Source organism: Sceloporus occidentalis, unplaced genomic scaffold (assembly GCF_023333645.1).
Source record: "Sceloporus occidentalis isolate IW3139 unplaced genomic scaffold, rSceOcc1.0.p SCAF_35, whole genome shotgun sequence".
NCBI classification, from domain to species: domain Eukaryota; kingdom Metazoa; phylum Chordata; class Lepidosauria; order Squamata; family Phrynosomatidae; genus Sceloporus; species Sceloporus occidentalis.
The window spans coordinates 7,325,380-7,348,228 of record NW_028317015.1 but is presented as its reverse complement, the minus strand read 5'-3'; the positions used below and the strand labels follow the sequence as shown (position 1 = coordinate 7,348,228).

The 22,849-nt window shown below is 42.5% G+C and overlaps 1 protein-coding gene across 1 annotated transcript; it reads right to left on the bottom strand.

Annotated features, from left to right (window-relative positions):
* Window positions 1–409: 409 nt before the first annotated feature.
* Window positions 410–13,186, bottom strand: LOC149298036 (sodium channel regulatory subunit beta-2-like). The gene is made up of 5 exons (XM_089487996.1): window positions 13,120–13,186; window positions 5,536–5,699; window positions 1,320–1,530; window positions 743–939; window positions 410–433 (listed from the first exon to the last, which is right to left on the bottom strand). The coding sequence occupies exons 1-5, from the start codon at window positions 13,184–13,186 to the stop codon at window positions 410–412; spliced, it is 663 nt and encodes a 220-aa protein (XP_089344122.1).
* Window positions 13,187–22,849: the final 9,663 nt, after the last annotated feature.

Sequence of the window (22,849 nt, the reverse complement as noted above, 5' to 3'; positions counted from 1 at the left end):
TCTAAGGTATGTCAATGTCACATTCTCAGCACAGGGCCACCCATAGTCAGACCATATCACTCACATGAACATGAACGTCCGGTTTCTCAGTATCACACAGATATAGGATATATAGGGCTTTCTGTGTGTCCTTGTGCAATGCTGGAAAGGGTCTTCCTAACGCTGTCGTCGTTATATTTGCCACACAAGGAAGACGCTGTCATTCTGTCAGGGTCAAATTCAAGAGTTGCCTCAATATGTCACTGTCAATCACAAAAACAGGAGATGGGCCCCTTATGCAAGTTATTAAGATTGATTCATCCTTTAAAATGTCTACCAGAGTATTTTGAGTAATCCCTACTAAGAGCAGCATCTTCTTCTATCAGAACGGGATCAGACTGTATGTGAATGTCAGGGACCATGGGGCAGGTCAAGGTACCTCGGGGATGGATGCCTGTTGGAAGAGAATGAAATACGGTGGTTTAGATATGAAGGACAGAGAAAAGGGTTATAAAGTATAACAATCACAAATATCTAGGTGGTAGAAGCTCAGTAGAGGTAAGAAAGACAGTCTTTTATACGGAATGCCAGTCTACAAAATGTGTCATTCTGTGATCTAACCTTCCCTTCAGACCAACTTCCTCTTCCTATATCATGCCACCTTCATACAAACCCATAATTTATCTCCTTCAACTTGTGCCCATACCCACTCTCTGCGTTCTCCTTATCCATGCTGTCTCCCCATTCAGTCGGTTTCACGTACTTTAAGTTCTCCTTCAGGGTTCCCTTCCCCATCGGTCTTCCCTTCCTCCTCCGTTTTCTGATCATCAGAGTTGAGATTTTGCTGCTTTTTCCTTCTGACACATTTCAAGATGACAAGGAAGAGAATCACAATGGCCAAGAATCCTCCCACTGATGCTCCAACCAGCACCGCCACGGTGGAATCCCTCTCTGGGGGAACTAAAAGGGAGACAGTTACGTGTTACATTAATCACAGTCAAACAAGGCCATCCCTTCGCTGATTACTCAAAATAACACAAAAAAAACAAGTTTCATGTATTAGCCTAACAAAAGGAAATGTTGCCTTTAGCGCTGGTATCCCATCCTATCCATGGGCTTATGCCATTGGGGTATCAGAGAGAGATGAGAAAGCTAACTCTAAACTCAACAAAAGGAAAATTAATGTTCAACTCACCTCCCAGTTTAATGAATACAGCAATGTCACACAAACATGTCACACATGGGCAAACTCTCAGGCTTTTTTGTATTATACATAAGTAAAACAAATGCTACATGAACAGCATTGGTAGAAACCAAACTGGAAAAAGCTTGTCACACACCCTCTGTTAGGACTTCCAAGCGGATTTTCCCTATGCCTTTATGACGGTCTGGTGGGTTCAAAACATAACAGTGATATTCTCCACCATCCTGGAGTTGGACATCTCTGATTGTGACAGATAAGTCATTCTTACTGGGGTTCCCTTTAAACTCCACTCGGCTCTGAAAACGCTCCAGGTGCTGGTTAATAATCTTCTTATCAAACTGAATAAACTGTAGGCAGGCAAGGAAAGAAGGGAAGGGAGAAAAGAGTAAAAGAGAAAAAAAAGGGAGTGATGAAGACGTGTGGAATTTTAAAAGGGAGATATGGAATTTGTGTGATGTGAGAGAAAATAGAAGATACTTTTTAAATGTTATATGAACTTGTTATATTTTGGTTGTAAGAGAAAGGGTTAATGGAGATAACAGACTATTTTTATGTTTGAGAATAAGTAAAGCAGAATAATATAGCAATAAGCAGAAGTTTTATGAAACCAAAAAATCTCTGCAGATTTAACACAAAATATATATTTTGCCATACTGGTCCCACATAAAGTGCTATATAGAGTAATGTAGTTTATTTTTTATATTTTATTTTGTTCCAATAAACTTACTTGATCATGATATCAAACGGAGATGATTCTTTCTGCAATGCTAACGACATCGTGCTTGTCTAATGGGGTCCTTTCTACCATTGAAAAGCTAGAGGTCTCACTGGTTGATTAAGATGGAGCCAATCTATTGTTTACCACAAGGCAGTTTGTGTTTTAAGAGGTCAGTGTGTTTGTCTAGTAGATTGGGCTGAGGGAACACAGCTAAAACACACAACAGATATGCAGCTGCCTAATTGTGTGTACATAAAGATAGTAGTAATAAAACTGGCTCCCCTTTAACTGTAAGCATTGATGATCTGCTCATTATGCCCTTGCTTTTATGACGAGTTGTGCTGATAAGGGTTTGATCTTCTATAATGACCACAGATGGGTGGAATAGATGTTGCTTGGAAACCCTTGTCTGTAGCAAAGAGTTACTGGAATTACACACAGAATGAATTGTATTAAAAATGATCATAGGATAATAATAATAATAATAATCATAGGCCTCTCAGCATTTTCCATTTTGTCTGGTGGTGTCCAATAGCACGGTTATGTAAAGACCACGCGTAAAGATCAAGGTGAGATTTATATTACACCATAAAGGGTTATGGATTCTCCATAGGCAGGTCACTTGCTAATTTATTAGGGTGTCAAAAATATGCTGATATCTCTGCCCCACACATCTTTGCTAAGCCTCCATGTAGCTCCTGCCTATGTCTCACCTACAAGGACAATGATCGAATGACATTGGCCCGCGCCATGTCTTATTGCTGAACAGTGTACAATGAAGGAAAACAATATTTGATCCCCTGCTAATTTTGTACGTTTGCCCACAGACAAAGACATGATCAGTCTATAATTTTAATGGTAGGTTTATTGGAGAAGGGAGACAAAGAATAACACATTTCAAATAACTGATAAATTCCTTTGCATTTTACTCAGTGAAATAACTATTTGACCCCTTTCCAAAGCATGACTTAGTACAGGGGTGTCCAACCTGCGGCCCTCCAGCTGCTGCGGAACTACATCTCCCATACTCAGCCAGCTCCTTAGCATTATGGGAGATGTAGTCCTGCAGCAGCTAGAGGGCCGCAGGTTGGACACCCCTGACTTAGTACTTGCTGGCAAAACCCTTGTAGGCAATCACAGAGGTCAGATGTTTCTTGTAGTTGGCCCCCAGGTTTGCACACATGTCAGGAGGGATTTTGTCCCACTCCTCTTTGCAGAGCCTCTCCAAGTCATAAAGGTTTTGAGGCTGACGTTTGGTAACTCAAATCTTCAACTCCCTCCACAGATTTTCTGTGGGATTAAGGTCTGAAGACTGGCTAGGACACTCCTTGTGCTTCTTCTTGAGCCACTTCTTTGTTACCTTGGCTGTGTGTTTTGGTTCATTGTCATGCTGGAATACCCATCCACGACCCATTTTTAATGGTCTGGCTGAGGGAAGGAGGTTCTCACCCAAAATTTTACGGTACATGGCCCCATCCATCGTCCCCTTGATGCAGTGAAGTTGTCCTGTCCCTTTGGCAGAAAAACATCCCCAAAGCATAATGTTTTCACCTTCATGTGGGGATGGTGTTCTTGGGGTCATAGGCAGCATTCCTCCTCCTCCTCCAGACACAGTGAGTTGAGTTGATGCCAGATAGCTGGATTTTGGTCTCATCTGACCACAACACTTTCACCCAGTTCTCCTCTGAATCATTCAGATGTTCATTGGCAATCTTCAGACGGGCCTTTACATGTGCTTTCTTGAGCAGGGGGACCTTGAGGGCGCTGCAGGACTTCAGTTCTTTATGGAATAGTGTGTTACCAATTGTTTTCTTGGTAACTATGGTCCCAGCTGCCTTAAGATCATTGACAAGATCCTCCCATGTAGTTCTGTGCTGATTCCTCACCGTTCACATGATCATTGAAACTTCACAAGGTGAGATCTTGCATGGAGCCCCAGACCAAGGGAGATGGCCAGTTATTTTGTGTTTCTTCCATTTGCGAATAATCGCACCAACTGTTGTCACCTTCTCACCAAGCTGCTTGGCGATGGTTTCGTAGCCAATTCCAGCCTTGTGTAGGTCTACAATCTTGTCCCTGACATCCTTGGACAGCTCTTTAGTCTTGGCCATGGTGGGGAGTTTAGAATCTGATGGATTGCTTCTGTGGACAGGTGCCTTTTATATAGGTACCAATCTTACATTAGGAGCACTCCCTTTAAGAGAGTACTCCTAATCTCAGCTCGTATAAAAGACACCTGGGAGCCAGACATCTTGCTGATTGATAGGGGATCAAATACTAGTACATACATAGTGAAATGCTAATTATTTTATAATTTATTTGAAATGTGTTATTCTGGATTTTTTTGTTGTTCTGTCTCTAACTGTTCAAATAAACCTACCATTAAAATTATAGACTGATCATGTCTTTGTCAGTGGGCAAATGTACAAAATCAGCAGGGGATCAAATAATTGTTTTCCTTCACTGTATGTATACTGGGGAAAAGGATGGACATCCAGCCCTGATGCTAATGTGAATACCACTCGACATAACGTTACACACAGAGGATACCAATGACTTCCACTCTGCTGTTATATGTGTCAATTACATAAGTAACACCGCAATAAAACTGCCAGGTACGGTACTAGATCGCATTAGAGAAAATGGTGGCTCACTATAGAATGTTGTGTAGTGTTAACCTAAAGTGTTGCGGATTAACTCGCTAAACTAAAATTGTCAGCTAAAACTCAGCAAGTGTCAGGTCCAGCTTCCAGAATCCCAAGGCAGCTCACGGATGGAATCCCATCTGCCTTTGGTAGAAATTTGGCTCAGGAGCTGAACTGGCAAAAGTCTCTGAAACAAGGTTGGTAGCAAGTTCCTTATACACAGGGCTGTCTGTGTGTCCTTCACTGACCTTCCAGAATTTCAAGACATCCACTGGGTTCAATGCTAAATTTGACCGGATTAAAGTCTAGTGAATATTGGTATTGATAACTAATACATCAGTGAATAATCTACAGATGTGTAACAGTGAGACAAATCAGATTTTGTTTTTCGTGGTCATACTTTGGGGATATATCATGAAGGTGCAGTGATGATTTCAATCATTTTTGACACAGGTGTGTTGTGAAATAACACAGTTATTATAGATAATGATGTACACAAATAACGAAGGTATAGAGTCATACTGTGCTAGCCAGAGAGAGAGAAAGCAAATTTGGTGACGATGAAACCTTTATTGGCTAGCTGATGTATAATGGCTTGCAAGCTTCCTAGGTCTCTTCTTCAGGCAATAAATTAAATAATGCTGACCTTGCATTAGATGCGTGAGGTCACTGGTGAGGGAGCAGTAGTAAAACAGACTGACGCACACTGGAACAGTATAGCCGTGCTGTACAAAGCCAGAGAAACACAAGAGCACACAGTCTTGCAGTGTGACGGTGCGCTAGGAAGACTCTAGAAATAATGTACAGTTGGGATGATGCTTCATAGTTGTATTTGGCTGGGCATTACTAAGATGATGAACATTTCTTACAGATGGGACAGTAACATGATATACAAAGAAGGGAAAGGGACAATATTTTGGATAGAATGTAGTGAAAGTAGAAAACACAATAATGATTCAGCGATTGCCCGAAAACCTTATGACTCTTACCGTCTCTTCGCTGCAGTTCTCACAAGCCCTGTATGTCCAATTCATGGAGAACTGTTTGTTGTCCACCTTGTAGCAGGAGTTAAAGGAGCAGGGCAGTCGTATGTCTGTCCCGTTCAGGGCTTGAACCACAGAAGGCACGGAGATCTCCATTCCAGACACGGTTGCTGGGCATACAGAGTGATTAGTAGACTAGTAGAACAATTCATACCCATTGCAGAGTCTGTTACTGCTACGCAACGCAACATGGCCAGTTAAAACAGCAGTGGGCACATTCGACCTGGGACGTTCTATGTGTTAAAGTAGAATATGCAGATTGTGTACTTTTATCATATGCGTAGAACAATAAATGAATAGCATGGGGTGTATAAAATCCACAAAGCCTTTTTTGTCTTGAGCAGGCTTAACAAGGAGAAAAGGCGTGATCTCTGTTTTAGGGTGATTTAGAGCATGTTTATTATACAAAACTTACTTCATCATATCATATATTGTGGTGACTACGTTTATACCTTATAACAGAACCGAAATACAATTGGTGTAAAAAATGTAAAGCGATGAACTATAATACTAGTCAACTTTTCTATACCCAGGCGGCCTTAACTTACCAACTTTACAATAATTAGAGCTGCCAGTTAAAAGAGCAAATAACTGGCTTGAATGTCTATTCCTGGTCCCTAGAACGTTCACCATTTTAAAGCACAAGTTGTTCACTTGGCCAATGACATTATAAATATCAGCCAATTTATATGATGGAATACTCCCTAGTTATACTAGAACACTAACTAGTTCAGATCACATAAATGAAGCATTATAATGTATATAGATATAATTTTGAAAATCTGGTTCAATTATACTAGGTATATCAGTAAACCTGATGATGTGAACATACGGAGGAAGATTATTTACTTATAAATATTATATGAGGCTATTCCACACTGGGGTGTAAGTTTGGCTGCGTTCCCTCTCAAACTAGGACACTTTGGGCACTTTACGCCATGGGGCTGTGTTACCACCGTTTACTGACTTCATAATTCACTGTTCATATATGACCCAATTTAAAGATCACTTTATTGCACCTTATGGGATTGTTGCTCAGTCTATATATAACTAGAAATAGGCGAGTCTGTCCACCTTTGGTTATTAATTATATTTCCATGATATGTGAAAAACACAATACTGCGGACACCAAGTATTAGGCAGATACTGTATAGGAGTAATAATAGAACCATATGTTCGGGGATTTACCTGCAGTATAGAATTGTGTCAGCTCTAGATCTATGTGAGGATTACTTTCTTTGGGTTGCCTATTTTAGAAGATCCACCCAGTTGTAGATATGATGTCATATATGTCATCTAATACAGCAAATTGTGTATTTAAGAACAATATGAACCTGGTACAAACAATTAAAATTTCAAACAGCAGTTTGGAATAATGATGTGGACTAGAATTAGGCTACAGGTTATTTCTGAAAAATACATTGGGGGGACTGCAGCTCTGCACATTTTTTAGAAGCGTTTTGCATTACCAATGGGGTGTTGTGACTGAATTTCTCTGCAGAAATAATGAACACCTATACTGTTGGAGGTGTTTGGGGGTCTCACATTAAGAAATGTTCTGCTACAGAATAGTGCTGATGCTCAGGGGCGTAACTAGAAGCCTCAGGGCCCCGGTGCGAGAATCTGTTAAGGCCCCCCCCAACCCAATCTACCCCCCTCTCACACCATCTACCCCCTCTCCCCCTCTTCTCAGGCTACATTTTTGGTTTTTGTTTTTATTTCCTTTTATTTGCCAACCTGCCCCCCCCAGCTATGCACATCTGCCCCAGGCTTGCCACTCTGCCCCCTGATATGCCTTTTAACCCCCTATATGCCCCTCTGCCTCCAGAAATGCCTTATACCCCTATACGCCACTCTGGCATATAGGGGGTTAAAAGGCATTTCTGGAGACAGAGTGGCATAAAGGGGGTTAAAAGGCATATCATGGGGCACTCTGCCTCCTGAATGGGGACAGAGGTGACACTGGGGAGCTGAATGGGGACAGGGGTGACACTGGGAGGGGCTCATTGGGGACAGAGATTACATGGGGGGCTGAAAGGGGATAGAGGTGGCACTGGGGAGCTGAACTTGTGAACACATACAGGCACAGAGAATTTTTTTTTGTTTAATCATTTAAAAATAATAATTTAAAAAAGCATTATGTTGTTTGTCCCCCACACTTACATACACAGACATACTGATTGTTTTTGTTTTTAAAAAATACAAAAAATATTATACAGTTTGTTCAAACAATAAATTAGTTTACTGACCTTCTACTTCTTCCACTTTGGGGCTTTTTCATCTTGTCCTCCGTCCTCTGGTAGCTGCACACTGTTCTCTCTGCTGACAGGATGTCACTGACATGACATCCGGTGCTCCAGCAGTCTGAATGCGAGGGGGCGGAGCTTTCACCCCTCACGCTGCTCTCAGTCTCATCATCACTAGGCGGCCATCAGATTGCTGGAAATGTAAATCTAAACGGCCGATGCGTGCTGATGCCGCCAGCCAGAACTACTTTAATTCTTTTTTTATTTATTTAATATGCCGGATAGGCTTGCCATATTAAAAATAAATAAATAAAGTATTAAAGTAGCTCCGGCCGGCAGCATCAGCACGCATCAGCCGTTTAAATTAGATTTCCAGCAATCTGATGGCCGCATAGTGATGGGAGCAGCGTGAGGGGTGAAAGGTCTGTGCGAGGGGGCGGAGCCTTCACCCCTCACGCTGCTCCCATCACTAGGCGGCCATCGCACACGGCCGCTGGGTGCTGGCGCGGCCGGCCGCATCGGCACACAGTGGCCGTTTAGATTGGATTTCGGCAATTGTCCCCCTGCCCAGCCCGCTCCTTCCAATCCCGCTCCGCCGGCCGCCGGGCCCACGAATCTGCAGGCCCACCGGGAAATTTCCCGGTGGGCCAGTCCGGCCCTGCTTGGGCCCCCCTGAGTGGCAGAACTCCAGGGCCCGGTCGCAGTCGCGACCCCTGCGACCCCGGTAGTTCCGCCACTGCTGATGCTGCAAAGCACTGCACTGTCTATGCCTTCGCATTTATTCTCCTCCACCTCTCATGGGTAACATGTTTCACTCGAGGGACTTATAGTCTGTATGATTAAAAGCGCCATAGGCTTCTTATGCAAACAGCAATTTAGGTGTAAAGTAAGGGAATTTAACTTTACTGAGGGAGTGGTAGATAAGTGAGCAGCCTCCAAGCAGAAGTGGTAGATGCTAAAATAGTGGGGGAATTGAAGCATGAATGGGATAGACATATGGCCAAGGACTAAATAGTATTTGAGTTTTTACATCAGGAAAATTGGGCAGACAGGATAGGCTAAATGGTTCTTATCTACTGTCAAATTCTATGTTTCCATCACAGAATTTATAACCCCAGTTAAAATTTTTAGAGATGCCAAAATGTAACAAAAGATGTCAGTTACCTATGTAATGGCTAACATCATGGAAGACCCAACACAGCAGGAAATGTGGCGTGTGGAGCATTACAACCAAAAGGGGTATTTGCACTACATGCTCATTCAGTAGTGTTGGGATCGATTAGTATTTGGCTAAGATCCTGGTCCCTTGGCTATTAACATACATATACCGGCCCCAAATACATGCAACAGTGTACAGGGCATGAGGTTTCCCTGACTATTTTCACGGCTTGAAGTGCCCAAGAGCAGCCGGGGAGAAAGGCTGGTTGGGCCCCCACCAACTTGGCCTTTGGAAAGCCTCCTATATTGTCTTTATGATAGAGCCTTCACTGCTAATAAATCTTGGTGTTCAGTCCAGTCCAGGTTTTCAGGGGACAATCCCAATATTAGGTAGCTTTAGGTAGCTACCCCCTTGTCCTGCTTTGCTTTCTGTGGCGATCATGGGCAGGTTGGTGAGATCCTTTGATCTTTGCCACACACCCCAACTCAGGTGTCTGGATTTTGGACCAAGAAGGGTTAATACAAGCATAGCTTACAATTTCATTGTACATTTGGATCAGGGTCTGCAGCATTTCATGGTTTCAAACTAATCATATTCTACTGTGCATAGCTGATCTGAAATAAAATATGGAATATGATGGTGCTATAAAAAAAAACAATAATAACAACAATAACATGCTGGGTTTGTTGCTAGAGTAGATACTTTACATTGTTACTTGATGTTCTATTAGACTGATTACAACTCCCATTGCCTTTGGTCACCCTGCCTTCCATTGATACATTCTACTTATGTTACTGAATTTGCTGATGCTTCTTCCCTCTCTACATTTCTCTCCATCAATTTTTATTTATCTCTTTTTTTTTTTTTCTCCCCCTCCGTTTCAAGTTTTCATCCTTCCGTCCGCTTGGCTCGATGAGGTTGCTGCACTGCGGGTATATTCTGCACTATATGGCTGATGCACAATCTGGGTCACATTGCAGTTTCTGCTTTGTTGGCAAGAAAGGGGTTAAGTGCCCTCTAGTGGAGGCTTGCAATATTACTACTTTTTATAACTCCCAGCAATAGAATTGTTAATGTAATGGACACTTATCCTATAATGAAATGATCAATAAGCGTTTCCTGCTGACTCAGGTAAGGACTGCATTAGTAACATCTATAATGCGTAGAATATACAGAGATATATTTATAATTTATAGGTCACCTACACAGCTCCACATCACTATTTATTTCCCAGCAGAGGAAACCTCATGTTACCTCTTATTCACTCAAAATACCATTTCTAATATAAATCATCAGGATGACCTGTAAGAAGAAGTCCCTACATATCATAGAATGCTCTTTATACAAATTGTCACCAGCTATCCTACTCATACCAGACAAACTGGTTGTCTTTTCCCATCGTTCATCTGCCACCACAGTCTACCAGTCCCCCCAGTGGCTCCCTGTGCCCTTCGGACTAATTCAATCTTCTGACCCTTACTTAAAAAGCCCTTAACTGTTCTCCATGACCTTTACTTAAAAAGCTCTTAACTGTTCTGTTCCATGACCCTATCTCAGTTCTCATCTTCAAATACTCTCCTAACTGCCCTCTCTGCTCTGGCCATCTCTTGTGCCTCTACTCAATGTTCATCACTTCCTTTCACTTGTGGCCCCAGGACTTCATCTGTGCCACACCGGTTCTCTGGAATTCCCGATCTCGTTCCTCCTTCTTTCAACTTTCAACTCTCTTGCATGTTCAGGGAAGCATTCAATCTATCCTTCTAATATTCCACAACCAGTATTCCATCTGTTTTCTCCAGCTTCACAATCTGCAGGCCACTGATTTATGTCCCTTGTTACAATCAAATCATCACTTCCCAGGCAGTGCCGTACATTGGGTTTCAGCCCCCCTCAGCTTCCTAATAAACTATTAGATTATACTAGTTCGTTTTACAGACGCTGATATTATTGTTATTTTGTATTCTTTCATTTTAATAACACTACCTAATCTATTGCCTTTCATTGTAATAGTCCTACATAATCTGTTGATAATAATTAAAAAAATATTACTTCTATAATATCTATTATATAGGTTTGATCTATTCCCCATAGTCTCCTATACATCTAAACATGTCTTTAGATCTGTTTCTGCATTGAACATCATAAGATGAGGAGAGACAGTCCTGCTTCATACTGGCTAATGTCCGGCTACAACTCCCCATAAACTGGCTTTGTATCTCAATAACATTTGGGATCTGCAGTGCCTTCCAGAGAAGAGGTGGAGAATAATGATTAGATTTCTGCTGACTCTACAAATGATAAATATACACCGATCAGCCATAACATTATGACCACTGACAGGTGAACTTCTTGTTATCATGGCGCCTGTCAGTGGGATATATTAGGCAGAACAAGTAAACATTTTCGTACCCAAATTTCAGTAACAAAAGTGGTCCAAGGAATTAAAAGCAGTGAACGGGCGACAGGGTCATGGGCGGCCAAAGCTCATTGATGCACGTGGGGGCAAAGGATGGCCCTTGTGGTCAAATCCAGCAGACAAGCTACTGTAGCTCAAATTGCTACAGTGGTGTCAGAACACACAGTCCATTGCAGTTTGTTGCCTATGGGGCTGTGTAGCTGCAGACCAGTCATAAGAACTGGAAGACGGACCAAGGGAAGACGGTGGCCTGTTCTGATGAATCACGTTTTCTTTTACATCACGTGGTGCACTAGAAGGTAAGCCGGCAGAGGCAGTGTGATGCTTTGGGTAATGTTCTGCTGGGAAACCTTGGGTCCTGACACGTGCCACCAACCTAAGCATTGTTGCAGACCATGTACACCGTTTCATGGACACGTTATTCCCTGATGGCCCATTTCAGCAGGATAATGCACCCTGCCACAAAGCAAAAAAGGATCTTAATCCAATCAAGCGTCTGAGGGATGTGCTGGACAAACAAGTCCGATCCATGGAGGCCCCACCTCGCAACTTACAAGACTTAAAGCATCTGCTGCTAACGCCTTTGTGCTAGATATTGCAGCACACCTTCAAGGTCTAGTGGAATCCATGCCCTGACAGGTCAGGGCTGTTTTGGTGGCAAAAGGGGGACCTACGCAATATTAGGCTGGTGGCCATAATGTTATGGCTGATTGGCGTGTGTGTGTGTGTATATATATATATATATATATATTTAAAATGCACCACTCCTTGGTACTCTTGTATGAAAACTTTAAGCCACTGCCAGAAACATTTGTGCTTGGAATTCCACATATAGCCACCAGGTGGAAGAGAATGAGAAGGGTCTTGTGTACATTGGCAGGGGCAGAGCTGGAACTTCTCAATAAGAATGCCCACTCCCGAATGAAACTTGGGCAGGTGTAATAATTGCTCCTTTTAGGTTTGACCCTTTTTTCAAAGTCTCCAATCCTCCTCTTTTCGTAGATTACATTGTATTACTTACAGTAATGATGCTATATATTGAAGCTTTTTATTACACCCTCCCCGTAGCCTCTCCTCTTGTTCCATATAAGGCCGCTCACTAGCATATACCTACAGCCACAATCCCATAACAATATGCATTTAAAAGTGGCACGTATACAACCTATATGTCTATCTTTTAATTGGATAATTATATACCTCTCTGTAGCGCACCGGTTATCCTTTATCTTATCCTCTAGATAACAAAGATGTCTTTTGTTACAGGATTAATTGCTACAACATTTAAATATTAGACGTCATGATTGTGCACAACCAAGTCATATAATCTGTAATCTCTTTGAGACGACAGCAACTAAAATGGGGACGATGTTAGAGATAACAGGATTTTTTTCTCATAATGCACAGTGTTGTATACATGTATGTGTGTGTGTGTATATATATATATATATATATATATATATATAGAATGAGAGGGGCGAGAACATTTAGCTGCTGGATTTTTTATATAGGGGTTTGAAAAAATTGAAAGACAGATAAATTGGGATTAAATGTAAATTAGGAGATGCTGCATATGTGTATATGAAACAGAAGTATTTAACCCTTTATGCCCCCTGACACTGACAAGGTTTGTGTGAGTGATATGCGGAGTATTATTGCATTGCGACAGATGTGCACCCAGCTGTGCATGCAGAACTGGCCATTGAACTTACCAAAGAGGCTGAGTGCCAGTGCTACCAGGCTTGGCCCACAGGGTACTAGGTGCTTTCTCCTGCCCATGGCCTGGGAGGGGCGAGGGGATCTTCGATTCCTGTCCTGGTAAAGCTCTTATTTATATCGTATAATTTCCCCACACTGCTGCAGCGATCTAATAACTGTGTACACGCAATATGGCCGGATGTCTGGCTGCAGCAGAGATGTGAGAGTGGGGGAGTGGATGGTGGGAACACTTGGTTTTATGGTTGGTGGATTCTCTGAAAGGATGCGGTAGGGTGGAAAAAAACAGACACACAAGTAAACTGGATGTAACACATGCATTGGAAAGCAGCAGGAGATCCTTTTATTTTCATACAACTCTGATTCCCAAGAATAAGCAGCATTTCAAAAAATATATTTTTATGCAACGTTAAATAGCGATTTCATACCTCCCAACATTTCAAAATGTGAACGAGGGAGACTTTTTAAAAAAATCTCGCAGAACTCACCGATACAAGCAATAGCACCTTACAATGTCTCGCTTGCATCACTACTTAAAACACGCTTCATTTTTGTCAGCAGTCACGCATATTAAAAATAACCAACACATTGAAATGAATTCCCATGAGGCTCAGCCAGACATACTACTTCCATGATGTTGGCTGAGTGTCATGGGAAATGCAGCAACAGTAAAGCTGCAGATGCTAGCTGCGAACAAAACTTCCCATGATTCTCAGCCAGCCAGGTGTCCACCATAATGCTGGCTGAGTCTCGTTGGAAGGGTAGTCCACAGCAGCAGAGATTTTTTTTTTAATGAAAAAAGGGTAATGTTAGCCTCCCTCCCAGGACCCTTACACACTGCCTTCACACACACCTGCCCATAAACACATATATACACATACACTGCCTTCACACACACATATACACTGCCCTTACACACACCTGCCCATAAACACACATATACATGTACACTGCCCTTACACAAACACATACATGTACACTGCCCTTACACACTGCTAACAAATACCTATAATGCTCTTACACACACACACATACAAGAGCCAAATAATGATCTGTTGAGACACCTGACCATTACACCTATGTGAGGATTTTGGATATCCCAGCAAACGGAGCCATGTTTAAAGTAACTGAGCTCTTTAGTACGACCTATTCTACTACTGCCAGTGTTTGTCTATGGAGAGCTTTACAAATGTCTGCTCATACACATACACATTCAGACTTGTACTTACACACAATCATACTAGCTCACCATGCTTACCGGTCCTTGGACACACTTGCCCTAACATACACACACTTTTAAAATACAAATTCTCATTACCCCTCCCCTATTTGTTTGTCTCTCTTCTTTCTCTTGTATTCTTTATGTATCCCTATTTCTCTTCATTCTCATTAACTTTTCCATTTCTCACTGTCTATCTTCTTTCTAGTTGCTCTTTGCCTTTCTATTTTTCTTCTACTCCCTTTCTCTCCATATATTACCTTTCTCCCTCTTCTTTTTCATCCTTTAATCCTGTGGTGTTCAAACCTCTACTTCAATCCTCCATTTGGTGCATATGGCTTCAATGCTGAGGTATGACATCATATCCTGGCGATCAGCATCACTTGCCTATACATAGTGGATGACTGAAGGGAAAGTCCTTGTGCACTCTCGCCTCCTTCTGCTCCTGGGCCGCCTGGTACTAAGACCGACCCTTGTGGAGCCAAAAAATTTAGGAGCCAGATTCTTATCAAACATTGTTTTTTATTTTTATATATTACCCCCTGCTGTGGCGGGACCTTAAGAGAGCTATGCATAAACAAATGCCCGCAAACCACAATGAACTGAAGCAACTTTGTAAAGAATTCCACCACAGATTGTATTATGTATGCTCTGCGTAAATTGTTGGCGCTATATTAATAAAAGATGATGAGGTCTGGACTTTTTTTTCTTTTCCAGCCATTCTGTTGTAGATTTGCTGGTGTACTTGGGATCATTGTCCTGTTGCATGACCCAATTTCGGCCAAGCTTCAGCTGTCAGACAGATGGCCTCACATTTGACTCTAGAATACTCTGGTATACAGATGAGTTCTTGCTCGACTTGATGATTGCAAGGTTCCCAGGTCCCGTGACTGCAACACAAGCCAAATCATCACCCCTCCACCAACGTGCTTGACAGTTGGTACGAGTTGTTTGTGCTGATGTGCGGCGCTGTGCATTATGGACAAACATCTCCACTTTGGTTTCGTCTGTACGAAGGACATTGTTCCAGAGGTCTTGTGGTTTTTTCAGATGCAGCTTTGGAAATCAAAGCACTACTGGCATGTTCGTATTTTTTTTTTTTTTTTTTTTTACAGAGAAGCGGCTTTTTTCATAGCAACCCTTCCAAACAAACTCTTGTTTTTTTTGTAATTTCTTTGAGATATATATATATATATATATATATACACAAGTTGATACATTGAGGAACCTACCTTGATGTTTTATTGAATGGAACAACAAACTGAACAAATTAGTTCAAATTTATATTAGTATTATATGAAAACATGACAATACAGTTTTACTAGCCATGAGAAAGGCTGTGCCAAAATTATTTTAAAATATACTTTTTTAATTGGAAAAAGGCATTTGCACAACATAGGATTTCTGCGCACACCAACTACTAAAAACTAGATTTAAAAGTGTTTTCAAAATGTTTCTCTTTAATTTTATGAACAAGCGATTGTCCCCTAGCCTGCTTATGTGTCCGATTGCCCTAAAATAAACATGCTAAATGATCCAGAAACTTTATGGGACCAGAGCAATAGGACTATCTTCCACATCTTATATTGATTTGATCACCCCTCCATTTTTTTCGGCTTCCAAAACCTGCAAAATCACTTGATTACCTTCTATGCAGTGCACTAGCTCTCTCAATAGTGTTGTGACCAATATTCAGCTGTTACTTTCAAAGGATACCAGAGCAGAGCAGTAGGAATCAGCAATTTAACAATAGGTCAGATGAGGAAAGATTAATTACCTTTTCCTATTGACAGAGAGGTATTTACCTCTGGAACTGTCCCAGGCCTAGATCTCCCATTGGACTGGCCCATTGAGCAGTTCACTAGGGGGCCTGATCCCCTGAGAGGGTGCTCTGCCCCCTGTTTTCTGTCAGGGAGACTGCATGCCCTTGGGAATACGTTGCTGCCCAATGTATACATATCTGGCAGGTTTTTGTATATATCAAAGCCCTATCACCATGGCAATTACTGATCACTCTAATTGAGGCTTAAACTAGGTGCTCTATTGGATCTTTACTATATGTCCCACCCTGATGTTCCAAGACTCTGTAGAATAGTGCAGCTGGTGTTGTGTGCTGGAGTGGAGGCTGCCCAATAATGTTGTGTGGGGAGATATTTAATTGTGTTATTGACTCAACTCTACTGCCACTCACAGAGTTAATAGAGTCACCTTTCATAAGAGCAACAAAACAAGTCAATCATCTGTTTCATGTAAAGAAATCAAGACACAGTAAGCTGTTGGTTTGAGGAATCATGTTGAACTGCATAACTGCATCCAGGTCAGAGGTTGGAACAGGAAACAGGAAGTACAAGGCAATGCAATATTACCATAAACAGACAGTCACAGTATTTGCATAATAACTCCATAACATCTCCCCTTTTTTGCATTCAATACAGAATTTGCAAGCAATTAACCAAAAACAGATCCTGAACAGTCTAAAACATAACATACTGTGTTACAGGTAGATACACTACAGATTGAGTCTATCTGGTGGTCTTGAAACTCGACCACTACGCAGGGCCACAGGGATTTTGCCTGGGGGAAGCTGTTCAGCTCCAAAAGGCGTTGATAAGGGGCTGCCATTGTTCCTGGCTGGTGTGTTTGGCACAGAAGAACATACTGGTACATGCGGCTGCATTATGTCATCCTCGTATCCTTCTGATATGACAGCAGTATTGTCTCTGCCTTGCTTACGTGGTCCAGTAGGACTAGGGGCATTGAGCGCCTCGGTAGGGTCCCGTGCAGGATGTTCATAGGTTTGTTCGGTGAGTTGTTCAGCCACTCGCAGGTCAATTCGATTGCGGCGGTAGAGACTGCCTTCCACATCCACAAGATATGAGCGAGGAGCAACCCTCTGAACACAGGTACCCAGTCTCCAGCGACCAGTCCTGTCACCAGGGAGTGGCTTCATACGGATTGGCTCTCCAACACTTAATTCAGGTAAGTCTTTGGCAGAGACATCATATGTCAGTTTGGAGAGCTGTTTCCTCCGTCGCAGTTTCTCCAGTACACCTGTTCAAGTAATTTGTTGGCCACTGGCAGTGAAGTCTTCAGTCTCCTCGACATCAAGCGCTGTGCAGGACTACTGTCCATGCCTTCGGTTGGGGTGTTCCTCCAATGTAGAATGGCTTTCCATGGGTCATTTCCATCATACTTGGCCTTCTTGCAAAGATTCTTTACTATCTTTACAGCTGATTCCGCTTTGCCGTTAGCTTGCGGGTGCCGTGGGGAAGAGGTAAGATGCTCAAACCCCCAATCTGTAGAGAACCGTCTAAATTGCTCACATGCAAATTGAGGTCCATTATCCGAGATTACCCTGTCCGGCTGTCCATGACGTGCAAACTGTGCTTTACAACGCTTGATCGTAGTTTCAGCAGACAGATCGGGAAGGAGCTCAATCTCCCAAAAGTCAGAATAGTGATCAACAATTACTAGAAGATCTTGCCCTGCATAATTCAATAAATCCATGCTTACAATTTGCCAAGGCCGGGTGGGCAGCACATGCGACATCATGGGTTCTTTCTGTTGTGCCTGTGCATATTCATTGCATGCTGAACAACGACTAACAAAGTCTCTAATCTCATTCTGCATGTTGGGCCAGTATAAGGTATCTCGTGCCTGCCTATAGCATGCTTCTCCACCAATGTGACTGGCATGTATACGTGTCAGCATCTCCGATCTTAATGATCTTGGAATGATGACCCTTGACCCTTTGTACAGTACGCCATCCTGAATGCCGATTTCATCTCGGAAAGTCCAGTATTCTCTCACAATTAATGGCACCTCTGCTTTCGAATCTGGCCAACCATAAAGAACAACAGACTTAAGTGCTTGCAAGCTCTCGTCGATTTCTGTGTGCTGTCTTATCTGAAGCAATCGTTGGTCTGTGACATTTAAATAGTCTGAATGATTAATCTGCGACAGGTCATCCAGGTGCAGCTGAACATTGCAAACTGTGTGTTGTGCACACTCAGGTGTACCACCCGCTGCTGTAGCTCTGCTAAGAGTGTCACTAATGTACATTTCAGGTCCAGGTTTATAGACAACATTTAGGCAATAGTTTTGTAATGTGAGCAACATGCTCTGTAAGCGCTTGGGTGCACACAAAAGTGGTTTCTTAAAGATTGATATCAGAGGCTTATGGTCAGTTTCTGCTGTGATCTTGTCACGACCATAGAGGTAGTGATGAAAGCGCTGGCAGGCAAACACAATACTCAGACATTCCTTTTCGATCTGTGCGTAGTTTTGCTCAGTAAGGGTCAGTGCCCTTGAAGCAAAAGCGATAGGCTGGTCAGCTTGCAATAGGCAACACCCAAGTCCACTTTTGCTTGCGTCACTTTGAATAGTTACAGGTTTTGTAACGTCATAGTACTTCAGGACAGGCGTATCCGTGACCAAACGTTTGATCTCCTGCACCGCATTATCATGCTTAGGAAGCCAATGCCAAACTGCATCCTTGTCCAGAAGCCTTCTCAACGGCTCGCAAACCTCTGAGAGATGCGGCAGGAATTTTGCTAGGTAGGTAACAAACCCTATGAAGCGCTGTAGGGATTTCACATTCGCCGGCTGAGGCATATCCAGTATGGCTCTGATTTTGTCCGGGTCAGCCTTCAAACCCTCCAAGGATAGTATGTGTCCATGGAAGCGGACCTCTTTGACCTTGAACTGCAGTTTTTTCACGCCAAGTTTTAGTTTCACCTGTCTACAACGATTCATCAGGTCAAGCAGTTTGCCATCATGATCTTGCTCTGCTTCCTCATCTGTATCCCCACAACCAACCACAAGGATGTCATCAGCTATTGGTTCAATACCACTGAGTCCAGCCAATAGTTCATGTTGTTTTCGTTGATACACCTCTGGTGCAACGGATACTCCAAAAGGCAATTTGAGCCATCTTTTCCTGCCCCAGGGAGTCCAGAAGGTTGTCATGTAGCTACTTGCATCATCCAATTTACATTGTAAAAATGCATCCCGGGCATCAACAAGTGTGAACAGACGTGCCTTAGGCAGCTTGTACAAAACATCCTCAAGAGTTGGCATGATGTAGTGGGATCGCCTCAGTGCCAGATTCAAGAATTTGGGATCGATACATATTCTTAGCTTATCAGGCTTCTTTACAATCACCATGTTACTTATCCAATCAGTCGGTTCAGTCACCGGTGCAATATGTCCATCAGCTTCATACTGGTCGAGTTGTGCCTTAACTGCCTGCTTAATGGCTACTGGCACATTGCGTGGTGCACATTGGACTGGAGGGACACTCACGTCAAGGACAAAATGAACTTCCCCTGGTACAGATTCTACAGGTCCAGTAAAAACATCACTAAATTCCTGTAATAGAAGTTGTTTTGTCAAGGGCCCTTTGAATTGATTGTCCATCACGTTGAGCTCTGCAGGGATGGAGAAATGTATCAGCCCTAGACGCTCACAGGTTGAGCCGGATAACAGTGGCTTTTGGCAGGCTTCCACAATTTCAAACTCTAGCTTGTGCCTTAGTCCACGTATGACACATTCAGTCTTGAAGAGTCCCAAAGATTTCATAAGGTCACCTGAGTATAACTTTAGTCTGGTGTCACTTGGCAGTAGACGTGCTTCTGGTGCTAACTTCATTTTGTCTCTCAAGCACATCACATCACATGTTGCTCCTGAATCAAGCTGGCAGGATTGGGGCTTATTATTCAAATTTAAAGTGACAAACCATTTCTTTCCTCTGGTTTGCACAGCGCCGATCAATTCACTGCTGTATATCATTTCAGCGGTGTGTGGTTCTTCCTCATATGCAGATGCATTCTCCATGGTGTGTAACTTTCCTATTGATGGCTGTCTTTTACTTGACAAACATACTTTAGCAAAATGATTTGTTCTGCCACAAGACCTACAAGACTTCCCATAAGCTGGACACTGCTCTTTAATTCTTTGATGCAGAGTCCCACAATATTTACACGCTGTAGGGTCGGCAGCATTTGTGCTAAACAGGCGGCGTTGTTGCTGCGGTTTGCTTATGTGGTGTCGCTGCATTGCAATATTTATGCTGTCGGTCTGCTGTCTGTCCTGGTCCATAACTTTCATACGCCTGTCAGTGAGCTCCGCTGTACGGCACGTTTCAATGGCTGTGTTTAAAGTTAAGTCACGTTCTCTTAGGAGACGCCTGCGTGTGCTCTCACTAGCTATACCGAGAACAATTTTGTCCCTTATTAATTCATCCCTTAGTGTACCATATTCACAAGTTGCTGCCTTTTCTCTCAAGCGTGTTACAAAGTTATCAAGAGATTCTCCCTCTTCTTGTTTGCAGCATCCAAACACATATCTTTCATATATGACATTTTTAGCAGGTTTGAAATAAACTTCCAGTGCATCTAAAATTGCTGTAACATTCTCTTGCTGCCCTACTGTGAGGTTCAGATTGTGCTTATACACATGCCTACATTCACTGCCCATGATTCTCCTCAGAGTTGCTGCTTGCACTGCTGCAGATTTCTCATTCAACCCTGTAGCCAGGGAATAATCTTCAAATTCAGCTCTGAAAGTATCCCAATTGCTGCTCCAATCCCCACTGATTCTCATGCCCTCAGGGGGAGGTATGCAATTCATGGCTGCCATGTTTAAGCCTCTGAGCTCTTAAATGTCAGAAAATCCACAAAGCACAGTCTTAGGTTATAATTCACAAACCTGTGCAGTATCCCAAAGCTGCTGTGCTCCAAACAAGAGGCTCAGTTCTGAATCTAGCCACTTCTGACACCATGTTTCATGTAAAGAAATCAAGACACAGTAAGCTGTTGGTTTGAGGAATCATGTTGAACTGCATAACTGCATCCAGGTCAGAGGTTGGAACAGGAAACAGGAAGTACAAGGCAATGCAATATTACCATAAACAGACAGTCACAGTATTTGCATAATAACTCCATAACATCATCAGCCATAGATGACCTGATACACATAATGGGATTTCCCAGCAATATCCTCTCAAAGTTTTGCAAGGTAAGGTGATAACATATATTAACCCCTTAATGAGAATTGCCGGTTCTGGAACGGCACGGAAAAACAAGTCGATTACGACAAATGACGTGCCAGAACCGGCACGTCTTTAAACGGGTGCAGAAAGCGATCTACGTTCGCTTTCTGCACCCAAACGGCGTTGCTGTAATGCCTCGACCTCGAGGCATTCAGCAACGCCACGATCGGCACCAGGGGCCGTGTCTGGCCCCTCCCCGGGGCGTCAACAACCGCCATACAATGGCGGACACCCATTTTAAAAGCGTTTAGGAGACGATCAACGATCACCTCCTAAACTTAAATGGTGTCGCTGGAATGCCTCGATCAGGAGGCATCCAGCGACACCAAACACTTACCTCTGGATGGGCTGTGACCGCTCCGGAGAGCGGTCACAGCCGCCGCTACCGGTGATCTTCACCATCAGCAAGATGGTGCCGGCCCGGGAAAAAAATAATAAAGATGAAAAAGTTCGCTAGACGGTCTCCAGACCCTCTAGAGAACTCTGGCTCCACTTGCAGGTTGAATACAGGTACTACATTCAACCATGCAAGTCAATGGAGCCCAGCTTTCTAATCACAGTGTGATTAGTAAAAATAAATTAAAAAATAAAATAAAATAAATAATTAGAAAAAAATAGTAAAAAAATTTTTTTTAAAAAAAGGCAAAAAAAATAAAATATATATATATAAAAAATGTATTTTTTGTGAGCAAGTCCTAAAATTAGCACATTAGCTTAAAACAATTCTCGCATGGAAAGAGTTAAAATACTGGCATATTAAATGCCCATTAGGTGTCTACTTTAAAAAAATGTATGGTTTGATGGGGTAAATTGAATTGGCCGGGTTCAACAATGTCCCAATTAACACGGGGGAAAGGATGGCCACACATCTAATTTCCAATTAGAAAAATGCACACGTACCAAATGTGGCCTTTTAGTTCCCCCCAAAAATGACAAACCCATGCATGTGGGGTATCACTGTACTCAGGAGATGTTGCTGAACACATATTGGGGTGTCGTGTGACAGCGGCATATACCAGGAGCTGTAAATTCATACATAACATAGGTGTGTGGGGGAAAAATACACACAAAAGAATACTACTGCAAACTTTGAAAAAATTCTGGTGGTAAAATGTGTGCATCCAAAGAGTTAAAATACCAGCATTTAAAATACCCTGGTGTGTCTAGTTTTCAAAAATATATGGTTTTGTTGGGCACACTGAAATGGCCCGGCTCAAAGATGTACCAAATAGGGCATGGGCAGTGGATCCCCAAATGCCAAAGTTCAACATTGAAAAATGCGCATGTCCCAAATGTGGCCCTTTTGCCCCCAAACAGCCAGGCAAAATCATTCATGTGAGGTATCGCTGTACTCAGGAGATGTTGCCGAACACATATTGGGGTGTTTTGTGATAGTGACATATACCAGAACCTTTTAATTCATACCTGAAGTAAAGTGTGTGTGACAAAACAAATG

Excerpts from the sequence above, each read along its gene's own strand:
- LOC149298036 (XM_089487996.1), bottom strand. The coding sequence starts at position 13,186 with ATGGGCAGGAGAAAGCACCTAGTACCCTGTGGGCCAAGCCTGGTAGCA. Across the intron at positions 5,700-13,119 it reads ACTGGCACTCAGCCTCTTTG|CAACCGTGTCTGGAATGGAG; the intron begins GTAAGTTCAATG and ends CTGTATGCCCAG. Across the intron at positions 940-1,319 it reads CTTGGAAGTCCTAACAGAGG|TTCCCCCAGAGAGGGATTCC; the intron begins GTGTGTGACAAG and ends TCTCCCTTTTAG.